General features: G+C 34.2%; 1 protein-coding gene across 1 annotated transcript; it reads right to left on the reverse strand.

Annotated features, from left to right (window-relative positions):
- Positions 1 to 5180: 5180 nt before the first annotated feature.
- LOC138901875 (uncharacterized mitochondrial protein AtMg00810-like) lies at positions 5181 to 5831 on the reverse strand. Its single transcript, XM_070189671.1, has one exon. It carries the CDS (start codon positions 5829 to 5831, stop codon positions 5181 to 5183), a length of 651 nt encoding a protein of 216 aa, XP_070045772.1.
- Positions 5832 to 23753: the final 17922 nt, after the last annotated feature.

Raw genomic sequence — 23753 nt, forward strand, 5'->3', positions numbered from 1 at the left:
TTTTGTTCTTTGAATCATTAAATATTAAATTAGTTGATTATTATTATATAATATTGCATATATTGTGTTAAAATTACCAAGTAGTTTTTTCTCGATACTATACTTGGCTTAACCTCAATGCAAACTACTCAAATTGCATTTAAATTCAAATTCAAATATCATATCAGTTTGTTAGTAATAGTGATTTTTTAAAAACGACACACCATGTAAATTTAAAAAAAATCTAAGATATCCTTATCTTATAATCTATGTATTTGAGTTGAAAAAAATATTTGAAATCGATGAGATCAGCTTCCAAATATTTTATACTCAACAAAGATGAAATAGAAGAAGAAATTCATTGTCTTCTCTTATTTCTGGTTTTTAGATTTTTCATACATTTTTTCCATATTTATTTTCTTTTATCTTATTTTTTATGTCTTTCTTTATTTTTTTACAAAAAATTAATTTATTTCGCTATAAAAGGATGAGTTTTAATAGAAATTGACTACATAAGAACTTTATTTATATTTTTAGTCTTTCGTTGAAATTTTTTCATATTTTTTTTTGGTTTTATCCAATCAACCTAAATAGGTGCTAACCCAACCACTTAAATTAAAATATTGAAGGATGTATAATTTATATATAATTCATATATAATATGTGTATAATCATGTGTTGTCGGTATATCATTTATGTATATTAGCTATAGGAAGTAAACAATAAATCTGACCAGATATTTATGTAAATATTCCATAAGATTTCGGTTTCTTGATTTTATCCATGATATGACTTCTATTATAATAATTTTAAAACTCTCTACTAAAATTCAAAAATATCCTATATTTTCATTCTTAAAATTAAATTATATTTTAAAATGTAATCCCATTTCGAATAATTTGTTTACATTTTTAAAAAAAAATAGTTTACGTCATACCAATTTTTTTTAAAAATAATATATACTTTTTGTTACGCTTGAAAATCGCTATAGAAACTATCAATTAGAAACCAATACCTCTCTCGTTGAATTCGAGAAAAAAAATCTTTCACATAATCTAATGATTCAAAACTAATATGCTTCAACGAAAAAAATATTATACCCTTATAATGTTGGATTGACTGCAGCTAAATGAAGAGGTTTCAGCTTATACCCTTAAATTCCTAGAAAGTGCTAAACTGAAATTAATGATAGCAATTGTATAGCCAATGTTGCGTTATTTGTTTGATGCCCATTTATTCAAGTTGACTCTTCAAAGTAACATTCTTCAAAAAGAAAAAGAAAAAGAAAAACATTTTTTTTAATATTGACTAATTTTTGTGGTGTTTCTTTCTCCAGCATGTAGGTTTACTTCATTATATATGTAAGTAAATTTTTATTCGATTTTTAAACTCCTTTTTGTTATCTGGAATTCTGGATAAACATAGACGTGTACCCTTTATATTACATTTATTTTAAAAGAAATTCGTTTTATTCAAATCTAGTTATAGTGTTTTACATAATTATAAGTATAGGGTTTTAAATATGAAAGATTTTTATAGTTATATGGAGTAGTTTTTTTTTTCTTTTTTGCCAGAGCCGAAGCAATATTTAAATAATTAGATAAGATAACAAAAGTTCCTAACATGATTGCATATGATCATTAACTGAATTAAGTGTGATAACATGATAATAAATAATTTCTTTTTTATTTTAATTCAAATTTAAAAACTTTATCTATAAATTTAAAATATCTTTTAATTCATATTCAGCTTTTTTTAGATATATATGTATTTGACTAACATAGTCAAATATAGAATAAAGTTACCATATACTATTGGCATTTATTAGCTTGCCACTTGGCTTAACCACAATGCCAATTATATATGGTAACTTTATTCCTTTAATATATATATATATAGAATATATATAGATATAGATTTAAAAACTTTATCTATAAATTCAAAATATCCTTTAATTCATATTCAATTTTTTTAGATATATATGTATTTGACTAACATAGTCAAATATAGAATAAAGTTACCATATACTATTGGCATTTATTATCTTGCCACTTGGCTTAACTACAATGCCAATTATATATGATAACTTTATTTCTTTAATATATATATATATATATATATATATATAGACAATTCTCTTATACACGTCCCTTTAAGAAAAATTAATTAGGATAAAAATTTGATTACTTTACCCTTATTCATATCTTAATATTTAATCTTTCCTCATTGATATTTGAACAAAGTTATTCATAATTAAGGTGTATGTAGTCTTCAAGGATAATTATTACTAAGGGTAATAAGAGAAAAATATAATTAATTTTGTCCTGAACTTCTAAAGTGACAAATAATTTGAGACAACTATTTTTAGTAACCACGACTGATAATATGAGACAGAGGGAATGTTTATCTATCCATATTTAGTAGTCTTTGTATATGTATATCCCTAACTAGTATTTATCTTATGAGTGTTTATATTACTCCTAAATATATAAAGATTTAGAAAAATAAGAAAATGGGTATTTTGAAATGTTTATTCTTTTACTGCATACTGTGAAAACTAAAATAAAAACTTAGAAACGGACTTTACTGCTCCTATCATGTCATTGGAAAAGGTAATAAAGAAAATTTTATTAATGAAAAAGTTATTCCATTTCTCTATTAGTTACTAATTTTTTTTTTACAAGAATCGCCTTTTGAGTGTTGAATATCTTAACATCACCTAACGAGGAAATAATAAGATTCGTTAAATAGAATCATCACTTATAATTACATGTATGAATTTCTTGGAGGTCAAGTCGATTTTTACATATGCTTAAAAATAAGTACTCTACCAGTTGCATTTCTATGTAATTTTCTTAAATAATTTTATGTTGGACCCTATAGTTATCATGTCGATCCTATTGGCACAAGCGGCGACTCAATAAGATATTATATTTAGGTCTTAGACATATCTTTAGTTAGAAGCTAAGATATCTTAATTTTAGCTTAGATATCCCTTTTCTCCTCCCATTTGGCTTCAACGCACGATTATATACCCCAAAAGACCTCATTTGGATTGTATTCGTAATAAACATTAGTCAATGCATTGCCCTAATTTGAGAGAGTCAATTGATGTTTGGCTCGGATGTAATTTGTCTTGTATTATATCTCGGTCTTTGTTAACTTTAATGCGAATATTGACGATTTGACCTTAATTACGGTGCTTATTTTTGTAGGAGTCTCTAAAGTGATTTGGAAAGAATGCACACGCAATTTGAAGTCAAAACAGAATAATTTTGAGGGATTATGAGTTCGACGTCGAGAAGGGCTCAAGGCACCAACTAAAACGCCAAAGGCAACCGAGTATAAAAGTGAAGAAAAATGGGCGTCCAGGTCTGTCCTACACGTTTCTAACAAGTATAAAGTAGTTTCTAAACCCAGTTTTGAGGGATTGGATATTATTTAGAGGCTAGAACACCGTGTGGAGCAACTCTGGAGGAAAAAATCATAGTTCTTCATTCCTTCATATTTACTTTATAATTTATTCATGCAAAACATTTGAATGATTGTTACTACAATTATGGGGGGCTAACAACTCTATTTTCTAGGACTGTGGTTGTCATAAATATTGAAATTTTATAATTACGTCACCGTTAATTTGAGTTATCATCTTTGATTATTTCTCTAATTTTATGCATAATTGCTTAATTATTTGGTTAGTAGTTAAGTTCTATTTATGATCTATGCTATGCTTGAAAAAGTTGTATTTAGATTAGAGTAGAATTAGAGAGAGATTGTTTCTGAAACCGTGGCTCGGGGAAGAATTTCGCGGTTAGGATAAGAATATACCTAACAGTTTTGCTTAGTTAATGTCGTATTATATTGGTTCATGATATATTAAATACTATAGAAATATATGGTTGATATATTGTGAATAGACGGATAGTAATAAGGGAACATGTTGTTTATATAAACGACTCGATCAACTAGCAACCATAGATAATTCAGATTAACAGGTGTAATTACGACTCAATAGGATTGATAAACTGACCACGACCCTGTAATCTTTATTTCCTTTGATTAAAATCCAACCATAAATTCTTGCGTCCTTGTTAGTTTAACTATTTATATGTTTAATATTTGCAAAAGTAGATTAGTAAAAAATATCATTACTTTTGATTACCTTGGACAATTAATTAATTTAGTTAGCTTAATTAATAATTACTCTAAGTCTATGTGGGTTCGACATCCGACTTTCAAGTTATTTTATTATTTGACGGCCACATATACTTACATGTACTTGGGGAACCAACGTCAAGATAGACAAAGTTGTTCAATCCGAAATCCATATATAATGAAAGAATAATTCTGCTCGTTTCAATCCAGAAAATGAATATAATTTGATATAGTAGCAGAAGGGTCAATTTTAAACTCATACTTAGATATCATTTGCTTTAAAATTCAGTAATAATGCATGTCACTTTCTTTTAACTAGTGTAAATTATTTTAAGTTGCATTTACAATTATTAGATGTACAAATTTTTAAGTTTCACTTACAATGAGTCGCCTTCTAATTCATAATCACTTAATATATTCAGTTTGAGTATCAATTCTATTAGCGATGAAACCTCTAGTTACTTACTCTTATCCAATTATCCTAAGTACAATGAGAAAGAGTTCTATTCTTGATAAAAAAAATTGAGAAGTACAATGAAATATATATATATATATATATATATATATATACAGAGAGTACATATACATCTAAAATATAAGATAACTCTAAGTATAACAACAATTTAAAATAACTTGAATTACATGTCTATCCTATACATTATGTTTATCACTCCCCCTCAAGCGAAGCACGATCTGGAAGAACACTGAGTTTGTCACGCAAAAACAACACCCTCGGAGATGGAAGAGACTTTGTTAATAATAAATCAGCAAGCTAGTCTTAAGTAGGGACATATTGAACTTGAATTACTCCGGAAGCAACCTTTTTCCCGTACAAAATGAATATCAATTTCAATATGTTTGGTATGAGCATGTTGAACAGGATTGTGAGCCAAGTAAATGTTACTAATATTATCACAGAAAATAGTGGAAGGAGAGGAAAGAGGCATATGTAGATCTCGTAAAAGAGATTGCACCCAAGTAATCTCAGCAGCAACATGAGCAACTGATCTATATTCTTCCTCGGCACTGGAGCGAGATACAACACTCTACTTTTTAGAAGACCAAGAAACAAGATTAGAACCAAGAAACAAGCAAAAAGCTGAGGTAGATCGTCGAGTGGTAGGGCAGCCAGCCCAATCGGCATCACTATAACAGGACAAACTATCAATAGAACCACCAGGAATGAACAAACCACGAGTCAAAGAGACATTCAAGTATCGTAGAATACGTTTCACCGCAGTAAAATGAGTCACCGAGGGTGAATGCATAAACTGGGACACTCTATTAACAGCAAATGCAATATCTGGACGGGTAAATGTAAGATATTGAAGACCACCAACAAGGCTCCTATAGAGAGTAGCATCTGAGAATGGAGATGAGTCACTAGAATTATGTATAGATTTCGGGGAAATAGGTGAAGTAACAGGTTTGGAAGAAAGAAGGTTGGCACGACCTAGGAGATCTTTAATATATTTGGACTGACAAATAAAGTAACCACCATCTCGAGAAGTTACAGAGATGCCAAGAAAGAAATTAATCAAACCTAAATCATTCATGGAAAATTCTGATTTTAAGGCCGCGATCAAAGAACTAAGTAAAGTAGAAGAAGAAGCGATAAGAAGAATATCGTCCACATAGATGAGAAGAATAGCAATGTCAGTATTATTTTTGTAGATAAATAGAGGAGAAACTGACATACTATTTTTAAAACCATGACAAAGAATTAAAGAAGCCATAAAGAGCTTTGTTCAACCGACAAACATGATGTGGAAATTGTAGATGAACAAAGCATGTAGGTTGTTTCATGTATACCAGCTCATTAAGAGTGTCATGCAAGAAGGCATTCTTGACATCTAATTGATGGACTGGCCATTTCTTAGATGCAGCAATAGCAAGAACAATACGAATGGTGACTGGTTTCACCACTGGACTAAATGTTTGATCATAGTCTAGTCCATGTTGTTGATTGTAACCTTGAGCGACAAGTCGCGCTTGGTAACGTTCAAGAGACCCGTCGGACTTTTGTTTAACTCTTAAACCCAACGACAACCAATAACACTAGCATTAGATGTGGAGGCACAAGATCCCAAGTATGGTTGGATATAAGGGCATTGTACTCTTCAACCATTGCACGTTTTCAATGAGGCGATTTGTTAGCTTCTGTAAATGAGGTTGGTTCTGGTGGAAGTGGTAAAATATGAGATATTAAAGATGATAAAATTTGAGGTTTAAGTGAACCAGTTTGTTTTCTTGTGACCATGTGATGAAGTTTAGAAGTAGGTGGATGTAAACTGGGAGAATTATCACAAGGAATTGCAGTAGTTGAGGGATGCTGGAGCGGATTATGTACAGAAATATTTGAGGATATTGTTTGTGGATTTGGATGTAAAGGCCGTGGAAGAGAAGGAGGGAGTGAAGGTATAGTTGAGATAGAAGTAGATTTTTGAATTAAAGTTGGCTGGGGAGTTGGAGAATTAAGTGATGTAGATGAAATATTATTTGAAAATGGAATAATAGAAGATATAGGAAGTGTAGTTAGAGTGAAAATAGGAGGTAAGGAAGAATTACATGCAGAATAGGTGGTTGGAACTGAAATAAGATTTGATGCAAGGCATGTAGTATTCTGTCGTGGGGAGGATTCATGAATTAATTTTGAAGTGGGAAGATAAGGATTAGTGTGATGACCCAATATGTAATCTTTAATTTTAAATATTCATTTTTATGTTTTGAGATCTCGAATAGCACCTTTCAGCATTCCTTAGTTTGCACTGTGTCGTTGCTCGTTGTTGTTTCCTGTTTGTTATCTCTCATTATGTATGTGACAAGTATATATATTGGATTGAATGACTTAGGCAAGCCTAACGAACTTTGGATTAAAAAGACTTAGGCATGCGCAGTCCGTAAATTTTTTCGAAAACTTTTTATGTGAAAAAATGATTAAAATGTGAAATAGAGCTTTAAAACTCACTTGAGTTGACTTCGGTCAACATTTTGAGCAAACGGATCCGGATTGGTATTTTAATGATTCCGGTGGATCCATATGGTGATTTTGGATTTAGGAGCGTGTCCGAAAAATTATTTGGAGGTCCATAATTAAATTAGACTTGAAATGGCTAAAATAGATATTTAATCTTGAAAATTTGACCGGGGAGCTGACTTTTGATATCGGGGGTCGGAATCCGATTCTCGAAATTTGAATAGGTCTGTTATGTCATTTATGACTTGTGTGCAAAATTTGAGGTCAATCGGACTTGATTTGATAGGTTTCGGCATCGAATGTAGAAGTTAAAAATTCTTAAGTTCCTTAAGCTTGAATTGGGGTATGATTCGTGGTTTTAGCGTTGTTTGATGTGATTTGAGGCTTCGACTAAGTTCGTATGATATTTTAGGACTTGTTGGTATATTTAGTTGAGGTCCCGAGGGCATCGGGTGAGTTTCGGATAGTTAACGGATTGAAATTTGGACTTAAACATCTGCTGGAAATTTTGGCCTTCTGGTGCAATCGCACCTGCGGAATTTAGCTCGCAGGTGCGAGCTCGCAGAAACGAGCCTTGCATCGCATAAGCGAAAAAGGAGAAGGGGCACGCTCCTTCGCAGAAGCGTGTCCGCAGAAGCATAAATAGCCGCAGAAGCGGGAACCACAGAAGCGGCTTACTGAGCCGCAAAAGCGAAAATATTGGCAGTGTTAAAAACAGAGGGGTTCCGAGATTTTTGTCATTTTGGACATTTTCAACACAAGTTGAGGCAATTTTTGAGCGAGAATTCACGAAAAAACTTGAGGTAAGTCACTTGTGATCATTGTTAGTCAATAATATTGAATTATCATCGATTATTCCGACTAGATTACGTGTTTTTGAGGTGAAATTCGAGAATTTGGGCCTATGGATTTGAAAATAAGATTTGGGGATTTGAAGGTCGAGTTGATGTCAGAATTTGGTAAAATTTATATGGTTAGACTCGTGGTTGAATGGGCGTTCATATTTTGTAACTTTTGTCGGGTTCCGAGACGTGAGCCCAACTGTCAATTTTTGAATTGAATTTCGGATTTTGATTGAAAAATTTAGTATTTTTATATAGAATTAGTTTCTATAATTCGTATCGAGTATATTGAATTGTTTGTGACTAGATTTGAGGCATTCGGACAACGCAAGGCAAAGGTTTATTGAAATTTTGAGTTGGTTGCAAAGCGATGTAAGTGTCGTGGTTAACCTTAGCTTGAGGGAGTAGGACTTGTTTGTCTATTTTCTACGTGATTTAATGTACGGGTACAACGTATATGTGAGGTGACGAGTACTTATGTGTTGTGGTTGAGTCAAAGCATGCGGGTGAAATTTATTTATTGTGAATAATTACCTATTTAATTAAGATATTCCTGTTTAAGTTATTATTGTTTATTTGATCATTTTTCATGAGATTATTGCTAGTTTAATTATTGTTGAATATTTTGGAAGGTGAGGTCGGTATTCTGGTATTGAATTGATTGATAAGTATATATCTCCGCATTTAAATACTCTTCCAAATTTATATTATTATTTTTATGGCAACGAAGAGTGTAAAAGCATGAAGGTGATGCCGTGCCATTTATATTATTTATATTATCCTTGTCATGGTGAGAATGAGTGTAAAAGTACGAAGGGTGATGCCGTGCCATTTTCAAAGAGTGTAAAAGCACGAAGGGTGATGTCGTGCCGAGAAAGAGTTAAAGCACGAAGGGTGAAGTCGTGCCAATCTTATATTTATTTATCAATTCATGGCAAAAAAATGAGTTAAAACACGAAGGGTGATGTCGTGCCAATCTTATTATTTATTTATCAATTCATGGCAAGAAAAAGAGTTAAAACACGAAGGGTGATGTCGTGCCAATCTTATTATCTATTTATAAATTTATGGGAAGAATGAGAGTAAAAGCACGAAGGGTGGCGCCGTGCCAGTTTCATATTATCAACTTCTCATTTTATTATTGATGAATTAATTAGCTGCAACGTGGCACTTTTCCTGCTGAAATTTCTATACCATTCCCCTTCGTATGTTTCCCTCCCAAATTTATAAATTGTTAATTTTTGTGCTATTATTGCTTCGTATTTGTATATGCTTGTATATGTTGTTTACGTATGTGTCTTGTCATAGCCTCGTCACTACTTCGTCGAGGTTAGGCTCGATACTTACGGAGTACATATGATCGGTTGTACTCATACTACACTCTGCACTTCTTGTGCAGATTTTGGAGTTTGTCCCAGCGGCGTACCATAGACTGCTCGGATTCAGCTACCCAGAGGAGACTTAAGGTATAACTGCACAGCGTCCGCAGTTCTGAAGTCCCCTTCTATCTTATCTAGCTACGTGTTATCTTTCAAACAGCTAGAATTTTATTCAGGCTTTTATTTATATTATTCTAGAAGCTCGTGCACTTGTGACATCAGATTTGGGGATGTATATGGATGATTCAATTGTTATGGTCTTTCGCACTTTATTTCAGTAATTGACTTCCGTTTAATTTGATTTGTTAAAAAAAATGGTTACGATTATTTTAATGTTGGCTTGCCTAGAAAATAAAATATTAGACGTCATCACGGTCCTGAATATGAAAATTTCGGGTCGTGACAAATAGGATAGAACCTTTGTGAGATACGTGAGGAGTTAGAAAATGTAGATTGTGTTGGATTAGGCATTTGATATTGAGAAGAGATATTTTGCCTACTATCTAGCAAATTATTGCGAGAGTTCTCCACCAAGAGGACTTTGAATATTAGAAGGAAGGAAATTACATTTACTAATTTGAACAGGAGAGTGAGACGATGGAGATAAAGAGGAGCAGGGAACGTGTGGCGTATTTTAAATCTTCCTAGAATAAGATAAGTGAGAAGGAATAGAAAAGGAACTACAAACTGGAGACTTGAACAAAATATTATTATTTAAATTAGAATATTTAGAAGAAATAAGACGAGGATAGGGAAATGAACTCTCATCAAAACGAACATGTCTTGAGATATAGACTTTATTACTTAACGGATCAAAACATCCGAAACCCTTGTAGTTAGAGGGATAACCAAGGAAAACACAATGTATGGAATGGGGACTTAATTTGTTTGCGCAATAGTCACAAAGATTAGGATAACAAGAACAACTAAAGGCACGTAAATGATCATAAACAGTAGGAAGAATATTTAGGAGATACATTGTACGTGCAATGCTTCTACCCAAAATCTAGAGGGAAGAGAGGCTTGAAAAAGAAGAAATCGAATCATATTCAAGATTGTGCGATGCATTCGCTCAACCTTTCCATTTTATTAATGGGTATGAGGGCAAGAGTTCGAAGAGAAATTCCATTATCATTGAGAAAAGAACGAAATAATTTAATTTTGACATATTCAGCAGCCCCATCGCATTGTAACATTTTGATTTTAGTGGAAAACTTAGTTGAAATGAAGGCGTAAAAATTCTTATACATAGTGAAAGCCTCAGACTTTTGTCGCAGAGAAAATACTCAGGAAAACATGGTAAAATCATCATGAAAAAGAATGTAGTAGCGAAATCCAATAAAGAATGGGATGGGGGAAGTCCATATATCACTGTGTAATAATTCAAATGGAGAAGAAGTAAAGGAACTTGATTTATTGAATGGTAATTTGTAGTAACAACCTGACTTATCATTTTAAGAATTCACGCCCCGTTCAGCGACTTAAGGCCTCGAGATGCTTCGTAATATGTATTATGACCCGCGTGTGTGGTCGAGTTTGGTTTTTAAAAGATTCGAAATTTAATTTAAAGAACAATTCTCATTTTTGAAGCTTAAATGGAAAACGTTGACCAAAGAGTTGACTTTTGAGCAAACGACCCCGGAGTGGAATTTTGATGATGTCAATAGCTTCGTATGGTGATTTCGGACTTAGGCGTATGTCCGGATTTGGATTTGAAAGTCCGTAGGATAATTCGACGCATTTTGGCGAAAGTTGAAAAATAGAAGATTTTTGGAGAGTTCGGCCGAATGTTGAATTTTTTATAACGAGGTAGAAGTTGAAAGATTTGAAAACTCATAATACGATTCGATGCGCGATTAGCAATTTCGGCGTTGTTTGACGTGGTTTGAAACCTCGACTAAGTTTGTATTGTATTTTGAGACGTGTTGGTATAATTGGTTAAGGTCCCGAGGGCCTCTGGTGGATTACGGATGGTTAATGGATCAATTTGAACTTGAAGAAAGCTGCTGGAATTCTGTTGTTCTCGACAACAACTTATGCAACCGCTTCAGCGAGAAGTTGATCGAAGAAGCGACCTCGCATAAGCGAGCTTATTGTCGCAGAAGCGATGGGAATGAAGCTGGGAAACGTTTATCGCAGAAGCGGAGCAGTGGAGCGCACCTGCGACATTGCAAGTGTGATGTTGGCAGCGCAAAAGCGAACAACATCGCAGAAGTGCAATACTGGACGCACCCGCAGTTGCGCAGAAGCGAAGCCAGTGTCCGCAGGTGTGAGCCTTCACCTGGGCAGTGCTCTTCGTAGAAGCGATGACGGTGTCGTAGAAGCGACATCGCAGATGTGCAAATTAGTCCGCAGAAGCGAAATTGGATAGAAACATAAGGACCAAAAATCAGTCACTTTGCCATTTTCGATTGGGATTTGTTAGCTCGGTTTTGGGGTGATTCTCGAGGAGTTCTTCACCACTTAGACTTGGGTAAGTATTCTATAACCTAAAGTGATTATATTTCATAAATCCATGGTTATATTTATCATTTATTTCGGATTTAAATGGAAGAAATCAAAATTTTAGCAAAACTTTTCAAGAACAAAAAATAAAGATTTGGAGGTCGAGTTGTTATAGGAATTTGATAAAATTAGTATGGTTGAACTCGTATCGGAATGGGTGTCCAGATTTCGTGAAATTTATGTCGGGTTCCGAGAGGCGGTTCCTGCATTGACTTTGATTGACCTTTTAATATGAAATTTTAAGTCGACGTTTTATTACCCAAAATTATTTCTGATAAATTTTAATGAAGTTATACAATTAATTTGGATAGATTCGAGCTGTCTGGAGGTCAATTAAAGCTAGAAAGCTATTTTAGGATATCGGCCTAACTTCAAAAAGGTAAGTATCTTGCCTAACCTTAAGTGGGGAAATTACCCCTTATGCATCGAGTCTTATGTGCCATTTGTGAAATGTTAAAAGTCGTGTACACGAGGTGACGACTATGTACTCGGGCTTATATGTACAAAATTTATTGGGTTAAAGTCTTAGGTATTTTTGTGTAGTAAATTGGATAATTGTTGGTATTTATTAAATCCTCTATTTTCCATGCCTCAATCCTTGTTTGTCGAATTTGTTTTTATATGATAATTTGGTGTGATTTTCACATGAATTTTTATGTGAATTACGTGAGTTTGTTGATTTGATATTTCCTGTAAATAATTATATTATGGATTCTCCATCTACAAATAATTAATTAAATAAGTTTTAATTGAGGAGTTAATATAATTATCAAGAATTTGGATTAATGAAGGCGTTGCCCTATACTGAGTTATTTTTTCATCTCTGTTGTTGTTGTTGTTTTTGAGGTTTTGTGTATATTGTGTGGAGCCTTAGGCTACTTGCTATTAATTTAAGTGAATTTGTTGTGTCTTTAGAATTGGTTGTGGCCTACAGGCAAATTGTGATATGAATTGATGTATTGTGTTGTCGTGATAATATTCCGTATAAATTGTTATGTAATTTGAGTTATTATTATGAGGACATAAGGGTGGCATTCTATTGTTGACATTATGTGGGTATAAGGGTAAAATTTCACTGTGGCTATGTGTGTTGGGATATTGTCTGGGGGGAATGATAAAGGTGTCTATTAATATGAGCGATAAGGGTGGCTATTGATACTGTCAGGGCGAAGGGATAAGGGTGGCTATTATTATGGAGTGATACGGGTGGCTATTAATACTGTCAGGGCGGAGGGATAATGGTGGCTATTATTATGGAGTGATATGAGTGGCTATAGGAGAGATAATGGTGGCTATTGTCAGGGATGATACATGATGATGTGGGATTATTTTGTTGGTGATTTCTATATGACGTTGTGATTTTTCCTAGTATTTATTTTTATCTCTTATGCAACTTGTCTTATTATTGGTAACTTGATAATAGTCTGATTCATGTTGAAATTGTAAGCCTATGGTTATTGCTGGGCGGATTATGTTATTGGCACGTGAACTTTCCATGCAGATGTGATATGAAATGTGGGCGCGAGGTGCCGGGAAAATATAATAATATTTATTATTGGCACGTGAGTTGTCCGTACGGTATTGACAGAAATATGGGCACGAGGTGCAGTGAAAGTATGAAAGTGGACTGAGACCCGTATTTTATGATTATGAAACGAAGTGTCACAGAGTGACTTTTATTCGAAAGAATTATATTCGAAAGATATTTATTTGAAAGAAGTATATTCGAAAGATATTTATTTGAAAGAGTTTTATATTCAAAAGATATTTATTTGAAAGGAGTATATTTGCAAGATTTTTATTTGAAAGAGTTTTATATTCAAAGGATATTTATTCGAAAGAAATATATTCGGAAGGTATTTATTCGAAAGAATTATATGTGAAAGATTTATATTTGAAGGACTTGTTTAATTAGTTGTATTTGTGTTTCTTATTCGTTTGAGTAATAATTATGATGTTCTTGCTGCCTTGCTGTTTACATCACTAGTTGATTGTTGTTGCTATCACTGTTATTTATTTTTCATTATTTTTGTATACTATATTGCACATGTTATTAAACTAGTTAGTGTCTTGACTGTACCTCGTCACTATTCCACTGAGGTTAGTCTTGATACTTACTGGGTACCGACTGTGGTGTACTCATACTATACTTCTACACATTATTGTGCAGATCCAGGTATTGGAAATATCATACTCGGGAAGAGTTAGTGTGTTGATCGCAAGGATTCAAGGTAGAGCTGCTTGGTCATCGCAGTCCCTTAGAGTCTTTCTATTTTATTGTACTGTCATCTCTTATTCGAACAGTATTGTATATTCGATCCTTGAGATCATTACATGTATTCAGTTAGAGTTCGTGACTCAGTATTACCAGTCTTGGGAGGTTGTTATAATTATTTCTGTTGTGGGTTTCAATTATCTATTTTTTTTAAAATGACTTGAAATAAAATTGAAATCGGGTTACCTAGTCTTAGAGACTAAGTGTCATCACGATACCAGAATCAAGACTAAGCAAATTGGCAGAGAGAGCTGTAACAATTAAAACATTATTTAAGAAAAACATAGAAGATGGAGTGGAAATAATACCATGACTAGTAAAGGACATAGAAAGCTGAGTACCATTGTCCACAATGACCTGATCATTACCATGATAAGGAGTAACATATGATAAATTTGCAGCAGTTGGAGTCATATGTAAGGAAGCTCTGGTATAGACAAACTAACGACCATCACTAGGAGTCGTATAAAAAGTGAAAGAATTGGGTTGAATATCTAATAAGAATGCCTTAAAGGCAAGAGAAGGACAATCACGGGCAGAGTGATTGGGGCGAAAGCAAAATTGACAATGAACAATAGGAGGAAAGAAGGAGGTCGACGGTGGACCCAAAATAGAAGGACCTCGAGATCGAGTGTTCAAGTTTTGGTGGTTGAAACTATAGGTTTTATTGTATCCTTGGTTATAGAGACCTCTTCCACGACCGCCATTGGAATTTCGTCCACCATTGGAATACCTACCACGACCTCAATCATTAGAATATGATGGTTGTTGTTTCGCAACAAAGGCTGTTGTAGTAGAATCCAGGGAGGGAGGTGTAATGCTGGCCAGTTGGGACTTATGAAGAAAGAGAAGAGAACGAGTTTCTATGAAAGTAGGGAGAGGAACGCGAGTAGATATAGAGGTACTGACAAACATGTAGTCAGTATGGAGGCCAGAGAGGATTTCAAGAACAAGGTCGTTTTCAGAAATTGGGTTGCCAATATATAGAGGTTAAGGCATCCACTATGGATTTAAGACTATGAACATAATCATTGATGGAGAGCTCTCCCTTTTTGAGATTATGAAACTGAACTTTCAGTTGAATGGTACGTGAGCTAACCTGATCACGAAACAAGCGTTCAATTTGAAGCCATACTTCACGAGATGTGAGAGTATGATTTGGCTTAATAGTTGCTTGTAGAATTTCTTGAGAAATTGTTGCTTTAATCCATGATAGAACAATAGAGTCAAGTTGAACCTGTTGAAATTGTCAAAAGTCCCACATCGGTGGATGACAATTTTGAATGAGAATTTCACCCTATAAAAGGAGGCCTAATGTTTAGGATTTAAACACACCTCTCATTTTTGCCTTTTTATCTTCTTAAGGCATTTGTATCTTCTCTCTTTAGTATTATTTCACTTATAATTTTGGAGTGGAATAAATTATTGATTGTGTCCGAGGAAGTAGGCAAAATTGGCTGAACCTCGTAAATTCTGGTATTCTTTTATTGTTGTCTTATTGTCTTGTTTATTATTTAGTGGTTGTCATAATTTTGGTATAGTAGTTGTGACTCATTCACACTATATACATTTGGCTTCCGCAATAATTGGTATCAGAGCCAAGGTACTGTCTAAGTATGCTCTGGGGTTGCAGCATAGTCTGATCTTCCACATCAGAAAAGATCTATCTTGGTAACTGAGTCAAGGTTCTGTCTGAGTATGCTCTGTGGTTGCAGCTTAGTCTAATCTTCCACACCAGAAAGGAAATAATCTTGATTTGTGTCGTCAGCTACTAAATAATATTTGTGTCAAAATGGAAGACAATAAACAAGAAGAATCTACATCAAGTGTCAATAATACGTCATCGTTGGCATCTTCGCTTATGACAAGAATTGTGTCAAATGCGAAATTTGCGGTAGAAATTTTTGACGGGTCAGGACATTTTGGGATGTGGCAAGGCGAGGTTCTAGATGTTCTTTTTCAACAAGGGCTAGATCTTGCCATTGAAGAAAAGAAGCCAGATGTTATTGGAGAAGAAGATTGGAAAATTATCAATCGTGTTGCTTGCGGTACCATTCGATCCTACCTTGCTAGAGAGCAGAAATATCCATACACAAAGGAAACTTCTGCAAGTAAATTATGGAAAGCACTGGAGGATAAATTTTTGAAGAAAAACAGTCAAAATAAATTGTACATGAAGAAGAGACTGTTTCGCTTCACCTATGTTCCTGGTACCACAATGAATGAACATATCACCAGTTTCAATAAGTTGGTCACAGATTTGCAAAATATGGATGCAACTTTTGATGATGGTGACTTGGCCTTGATGTTGTTGGGGTCACTTCCTAATGAGTACGAGTACCTTAAAACTACTCTACTCCATGGAAATGACGAAATTTCTCTCAAAGAAGTCTGTTCGGCTTTGTACAGCTATGAACAAAGAAAGGGAGAAAAACAGAAGGGCGGAGAAGGAGAAGCACTAATTGTGAGGGGTCGTCCTCAAAATCAAACGAGGACTAAGAAGGGAAGATCCAAGTCGAGATCTAGACCCAGCAAAGATGAATGTGCCTTTTGTCGAGAAAAGGGGCACTGGAAGAAAGACTGTCCGAAGTTGAAGAATAAGGCCAGACATAACAATGGAAAGGCCATTATGGATTCAAATGTAGCTGATTGTGATGATTCAGACTTCTCATTAGTTACAACAGAGTTATCAACATCATCAGACATATGGTTGATGGACTCGGCTTGTAGCTATCATATGTGTCCCAACAAGGACTGGTTCGTGAATTTTCAAGAAGGAGAATATGGAGTCATCCACACAGCGGATAACAGCCCTCTTACCTCATATGGCATTGGTTCAATAAGATTAAGAAGCCATGATGGAATGATCAGAACATTAATAGATGTTCGATATGTACCGGGTTTGAAGAAGAATCTCATCTCTGTGGGAGCCCTAGAATCAAAAGGGTTCAAAATCATTACAGAAAATGGAGTGATGAGAATATGCTCCGGTACACTAGTGGTAATGAAGGCCAATCGGAAGAACAATAACATGTACCGCTATCGTGGTAGTACAGTTATTGGGACAGCGACAGTGACATCCAGTGATGACAAAGAGGCAGAAGCAACCAGGCTATGGCACATGCGCTTGGGACATGCTGGAGGAAAATCCTTGAAAGCTCTATCTGATCAAGGATTGTTAAAAGGCGTAAAGACTTGCAACTTGGAGTTTTGCGAGCTTTGTGTCAAAGGAAAACAGACAAGGGTTAAATTTGGTACAGCGATCCATAATACTAAAGGCATTTTGGATTATGTACACTCTGATATTTGGGGTTCTTCCAAAACACCTTCATTGGGTGGGAAGCACTATTTTGTAACCTTTGTTGATGATTTTTCCCGAATAGTGTGGGTGTATACAATGAAGAGGAAAGATGAAGTGTTGGGAATTTTTCTCAAATGGAAGACGATGGTGGAGAATCAAACAGGCAGGAGGATCAAGTGTATTCGCACAGACAATGGAGGTGAATACAAAAATGATCATTTCAATAAGGTCTGTGAAAATGATGGCATCGTCCGACACTTCACTGTCAGACATACACCACAACAGAATGGAGTGGCAGAACGTATGAACCGGACTTTACTGGAGAAGGTACGGTGTATGTTGTCCAATGCTGGCTTGGGCAAAGAATTTTGGGCTGAGGCAATTACATATGCATGCCACCTCATTAATCGTCTACCATCTGCTGCTATTGATGGCAAGACACCATTTGAAAAATGGTATGGAAAACCTGCTGTAGATTATGACTCTTTGCACGTGTTTGGCTCAATTGCATACTATCATGTGAAAGAGTCAAAATTGGATCTGAGAGCAAAGAAGGCTATATTTATGGGGATTACTTCTGGAGTCAAAGGATACCGCTTATGGTGTCCAGAGACAAGGAATATTATATTCAGCAGAGATGTTACCTTTGATGAATCTGCCATAACAGATAAGGTGACAGTTGAAGATGTCAAACAAACTGGTGGTGCATCAAAGCAGGTGGAGTTTGAGGGAAAATTTATTTTTCCTACACAAGAAGCAGAGGAGGAAACTCATGAAGATTACCCTCTGGAAGAAGAGCCAGTAGAGAGGGAGATTCTAACTCAGGAACCTTGACAACAACTTGAATCAATAGCAACCAGCAGGCCAAAAAGGACAATAACAAAACATGTTCATCTCATAGAGACGGTTGCTTGCGCAACCTCAATTATAGCTGATGGTGTTCCTACCACTTATAAAGACGCAATCCAAAGTTCAGAAGAAGATAAGTGGAGGATTGCCATGAATGAAGAAATGCAGTTTCTTCATCAGAATCATACATGGAAATTGGCCAATCTCCCGAAGGGAAAGAAAATAATTGGGTGCAAATGGTTATTTGCAAAGAAAGAAGGATTTCCTAACCAAGAAAATATTCGCTACAATCAAGATTGGTGGCCAAAGGATATGCTCAGAAGGAGGGAATTGATTACAATGAAGTATTTTCTCCAGTTGTAAAACATTCCTCCATTAGAATTATGTTGGCTTTGGTAGTACAGTTGGATTTGGAACTAGTTCAGATGGATGTAAAAACTGCGTTTTTACATGAAAACTTGGAGGAGGAAATCTACATGAATCAGCCAGAAGGATTCAAAGTTGCTGGAAAAAAAAATATGGTATGCAAACTTGAAAAATCGTTGTACGGATTGAAACAATCTTCTAGACAATAGTACAAGCGATTTGACAAGTTTATGTTGCGGCAAGGGTACAAGAGAAGCAAATACGATCATTGTGTATATTTGCGCAAACTTAATGATGGTTCCTTTGTATATCTTCTCCTATATGTTGATGATATGTTGATAACTTCCAAGAATTCGGAAGAAATTGATAAGTTGAAGATTCAACTGAAGGAGGAGTTCGAGATGAAGGATCTGGGTGAGGCAAAGAAAATTCTTGGCATGGAGATAATAAGAGATAGACGTTCAAAGAAACTCTGTTTATCTCAGAAAGAATATTTGAAGAGAGTACTACAGCGTTTTGGCATAGATAAGAAGACTAAGCCAATTAGTACGCCACTTGCTCCCCATTTTAAGCTAAGTACTACTATGTCGCCAAAGGATGAAACTGAACAGGAGTATATGTCAAGGGTACCATACGCAAATGCTGTTGGTAGCTTGATGTATGCAATGGTTTGTACGAGACCTGACATTTCACAAGCCGTTGGAGTTATTAGCAGATATATGCATAATCCAGGAAAGGAGCATTGGCAAGCTGTGAAATGGATTCTACGGTATATTCATAGTACTGTAGATGTTGGGTTAGTTTTTGAGCAGGAAGGCAATCGGTCTGTAGTTGGATATTGTGACTCAGATTTTGCGGGTGATCTGGACAAACGAAGGTCAACTACTGGTTATGTGTTTACTTTTGCAAAGGCACCAGTTAGTTGGAAGTCTACTTTGCAGTCAACAGTTGCTTTGTCTACAACAGAGGCAGAGTACATGGCTATTACGGAGGCTGTGAAGGAGGCAATTTGGCTTCAGGGGTTGCTAAAGGAGCTTGGTATTGAACAAAAAAATATTACAATTTTTTGTGATAGTCAAAGTGCTATTCAATTAGCGAAGAACCAAGTTTATCATGCAAGGACGAAGCACATTGATGTTCGGTATCATTTCGTACGAGAAATCATAGAAGAAGGTGGAGTCACGGTGAAGAAAATTCATACTACGGAGAACCCTGCTGATATGCTGACAAAAGTAGTGACTGCGGTCAAGTTTCAACATTGTTTGGATTTGATCAACGTTGTTGAACACTAAAGATTGAAGATGAAGACACAACCAAAATTTGTTATTGAGAGAAAATTGAAGATGTGAAATTTTGCCAAGGTGGAGATTTGTTGAAATTGTCAAAAGTCCCACATTGGTGGATGACAATTTTGAATGAGAATTTTACCCTATAAAAGGAGGCCTAATGTTTAGGATTTAAACACACCTCTCATTTTTGCCTTTTTATCTTCTTAAAGCATTTGTATCTTCTCTCTTTAGTATTATTTCACTTATAATTTTGGAGTGGAATAAAATATTAATTGTGTCCGAGGAAGTAGGCAAAATTGGCCGAATCTCGTAAATTTTGGTGTTCTTTTATTGTTGTTTTATTGTCTTGTTTATTATTTAATGGTTGTCATAATTTTGGTATAGTAGTTGTGACTTATTCACACTATATACATTTGGCTTCCGCAATAGAACCTACTGTTGGAATGCAGGATTGATCATGGAGACACCATTATCAGCAAGAATAATGGGTTCAGGAGAGGGATAACTGCCATCAATAAAACCATAAACTCCACGACCTTTGAAGACAGGCAAAAAGAGCTCTCTCCAATACATAGAGTTTGTAAAATCAAAACCGTAGGAACAAGAATTTTGATATTTGAGAGAGAAATAGCAGAAGACGAAGAGGGGACTTGAGATAACGGGGCAGCCATGGAAGAGGGACTTAAAGAGTCATAAACGACTGAAGAAGATACCATGATGAAGGAAGCAAACAACAACAACCCAGTATAATCTCACTAGTGGGGTCTGGAGAGGATAGCGTGTACGCAGACCTTACCCCTACCATGAGGTAGAGAGGCTTTTTCCAATAGACCCTCGGCATCCTTCCCTCCAAGAACTCTCCACCTTGCTCTTGGGGTGACTCGAACTCACAACCTCTTGATTGAAAGTGGAGGTTGCTTACCATTACCACGGTGAAGGAAGCGTTGGAGAAAAAGAACCTAAGCAACTGATACCATGAAAGAGTTCTATTTTTGATTAAAAAAAATTGAGAAGTACAATGAAATATATATAGAGTACATATACATCTAAAATATAAGATAACTCTAAGTATAACAACAATTTAAAATAATTTGAATTACATGTCTATCCTATACATTATGTTTATCACAATGTCTTATTGAGTCCCCGTTCATGTTGAGGAAAAAGATTTTAGAAAATAAAAGGAAATAAGTACATATTCTATGAAAAGAAAAAAGAAAATTACTTAGAGGAGCATCATTTTTTTCACACCAGAAGGGGATACTACGTGTTGGAAAAATTAATTATGGAGAAATAGAAATTAGTTTATTCTCCACACACGAACTCTTCGAATTATAACCGGACTCGAAACAACAAATTATATAAAAGGAAAATCCAGTAGAAGATAAAGAAGTAATTTTCGCAAAAATATGTGTTGAATTTGTATTTTACCATTAGTTTCCATGTATCAATGCATTATTTTATGGGACTGTGGCGGTGAATTTTTCTTAACTCTAAATGGAATATTTTGGTCTGTTTGATATTTACATTTAATATTTATTTACTTTCTAAATCTTCTCAAAACAAGGACGTAGATTTATTCTGACTATATAAAGGAAGAACGTCACTTGGCGTAACGGCCTAACCAAAAATGGTCCAAATTTAAAATTCTTATCATGTTTAGCCCAGGTTGTACATAACATGAAAGTAACTTTTCAACCTTTAGCCCACACTAATTATTTTAAGGGTTATGTTCAATTTTCACTTTTATTTTTATTTATTCTCTCTTTTCTCACACCATTGTTGTCTTTCTTCTTCTCTCTGCTTTCTTTCGCCCAAACACACCACAAAAAGTAAAGAGAAATTGAAATTTTTAGGGACAAAAGATGGGAGCTTTTGTAGATAAGAATCCTCATTTTCCTATTATTTTATTTTGTTTCTAATCCCTCTCTTTAGACAAAAGGTGGTTGCAATATAAAAAAATTAAAGAATAGAAGTCCACCATTGAAGACCACTCAAAGCTTTACTTTCGAAAATAGGATTTTTTTAGTTTGTTAGTTGTTTAGATTGGGTATTGTTCCAATTGATTGAAATCATTAAAAAGAGTTCAAAACTTAAATTTGAAATAATTTAGAGTAGATTTGAGTTAAATTTCAAAAAAAAGACACAAGGAAGAAGACGAAGTCAGTTTTTGTATAATGAAGTATAATGTTGTATGATAGTGTATATGGGTGTATAAACACCTCTTATACAGTATTATACACTTTTATACACGTTTATACAAGCGCATATAGACGAACTTCTTCCACGATTTTCAGTTGCAATTCTTGTTCAAAATCAGTCCAAATCTCCATTAAATGACTTCAAATATTATATACAACTTCCTTATAGTATTTCTAACAAGGATAAATAAAACTCACTCTAAATTTCTCACAAAACTAAATTCGAAATTTAAACTCACTTATTTAAGCTTGTTCAATAATGGTGGACCAGTCCAAATCTTCGTTAAATGACTCCAAATTTTGTATACAACCTCTTTATACCATTCAAACAAGTATAAACAACATCCACTCCAAATTTCTCATAAAACCATATTCGAAATTTAAACCCACTTATTTAAGCGTGTTCAACAATGATGGATTATATTAAAATTTTAATTTTCACCTCCCAAATGAATTTGATTTGTTGAACTAATGTTTGTGTCATAATTACTAAATCGAAAATTAGATTAAAAGCTTGAGTATTTTTTGAAAAAATTGAATAGTAATTTCAAGAACGTATTTGGAATTGGATATTGAATCTTAGCCTATTATTTTTGAGTTGCAGCTTTACAAAGTTAAATATAAGCCATTTAGTTGCAATATATGTGTGTGTTGTATTTACGTGTAATTCTCCGTTCATAAATGTCCTCTCTAAATCAGAAGTCTCATTGTTATGGAGCCCATGATTTACTACAATAGTTTAATTAATTAATCAGTCGTTGATAGATATCATTGATCACTAAACATACCATAAACAATGGACAGTTAATTAAACTAGATAGTCTTAATATAGACTAATTTAATAAGATAGTAGTCATATTATAGACAATTAATTTAATAAGAGGGATAGGGAAGGGAGCTACTCCATAAAAAAGGTACTTATGTCTTTAAAGATAGCCATGCGAGGAACAAGTGGCACACTAAGGTACTAATGGTATAAAGATTAATTGAACTCAAATAATCTTTCTTGAGTAAATTTAGCCCAATTTTATAAGAGACATAACTAACTCCAACCATCCTATTGTTCATATAGTTCACAAAGTTCAAAAAGAGCTATAAAGTAGTATTACTTGCACTTATAAGTCCAACTTTGGTTACATATATAATACCTACCGGAATAATAGTGGCCAAACTTCTAAAATTGACTTAAAAATAATTTTCAGAAAAGTTATTTTTTAGAAAAGTACCATTGATGAGAATCAATTTATATTTAACTAATTAATTTGAAAAACACTTTTGATTAATAATTAATATTAGACAAGTTTTTCTAAAAAATGCTTCTAAAAGTATTTTTTTAAAGTATTTTTCAAAAAAAATACTTTTTGGGAAGAAGTTATTTTTTTTTTTTGGGGTTTTAATAATTGCTTCTATTTTTACTCAAAAATACTTTTTTTTTCTTCCAAAAACTTGGGTTAACACTGTACAACAACAATAACATATCTAATATAATCACATATAGTGAGGTTTCCGGAGGATAATGTGTACGCAGATCTTACCCTTATCTTGTGGATATAGAAAGGTTGTTTCAGTAGACCCTTGGCCTAACACTTTATTTATTTATTTTTTTAAAAAAAACCTTTACCAAACAAGTTATTA

This window comes from Nicotiana tomentosiformis, chromosome 11 (genome assembly GCF_000390325.3).
Source record: "Nicotiana tomentosiformis chromosome 11, ASM39032v3, whole genome shotgun sequence".
In the NCBI taxonomy this organism is placed as follows: Eukaryota; Viridiplantae; Streptophyta; class Magnoliopsida; order Solanales; family Solanaceae; genus Nicotiana; species Nicotiana tomentosiformis.

Excerpts from the sequence above, each read along its gene's own strand:
- LOC138901875 (XM_070189671.1), bottom strand. The coding sequence starts at position 5,831 with ATGTCAGTTTCTCCTCTATTTATCTACAAAAATAATACTGACATTGCT.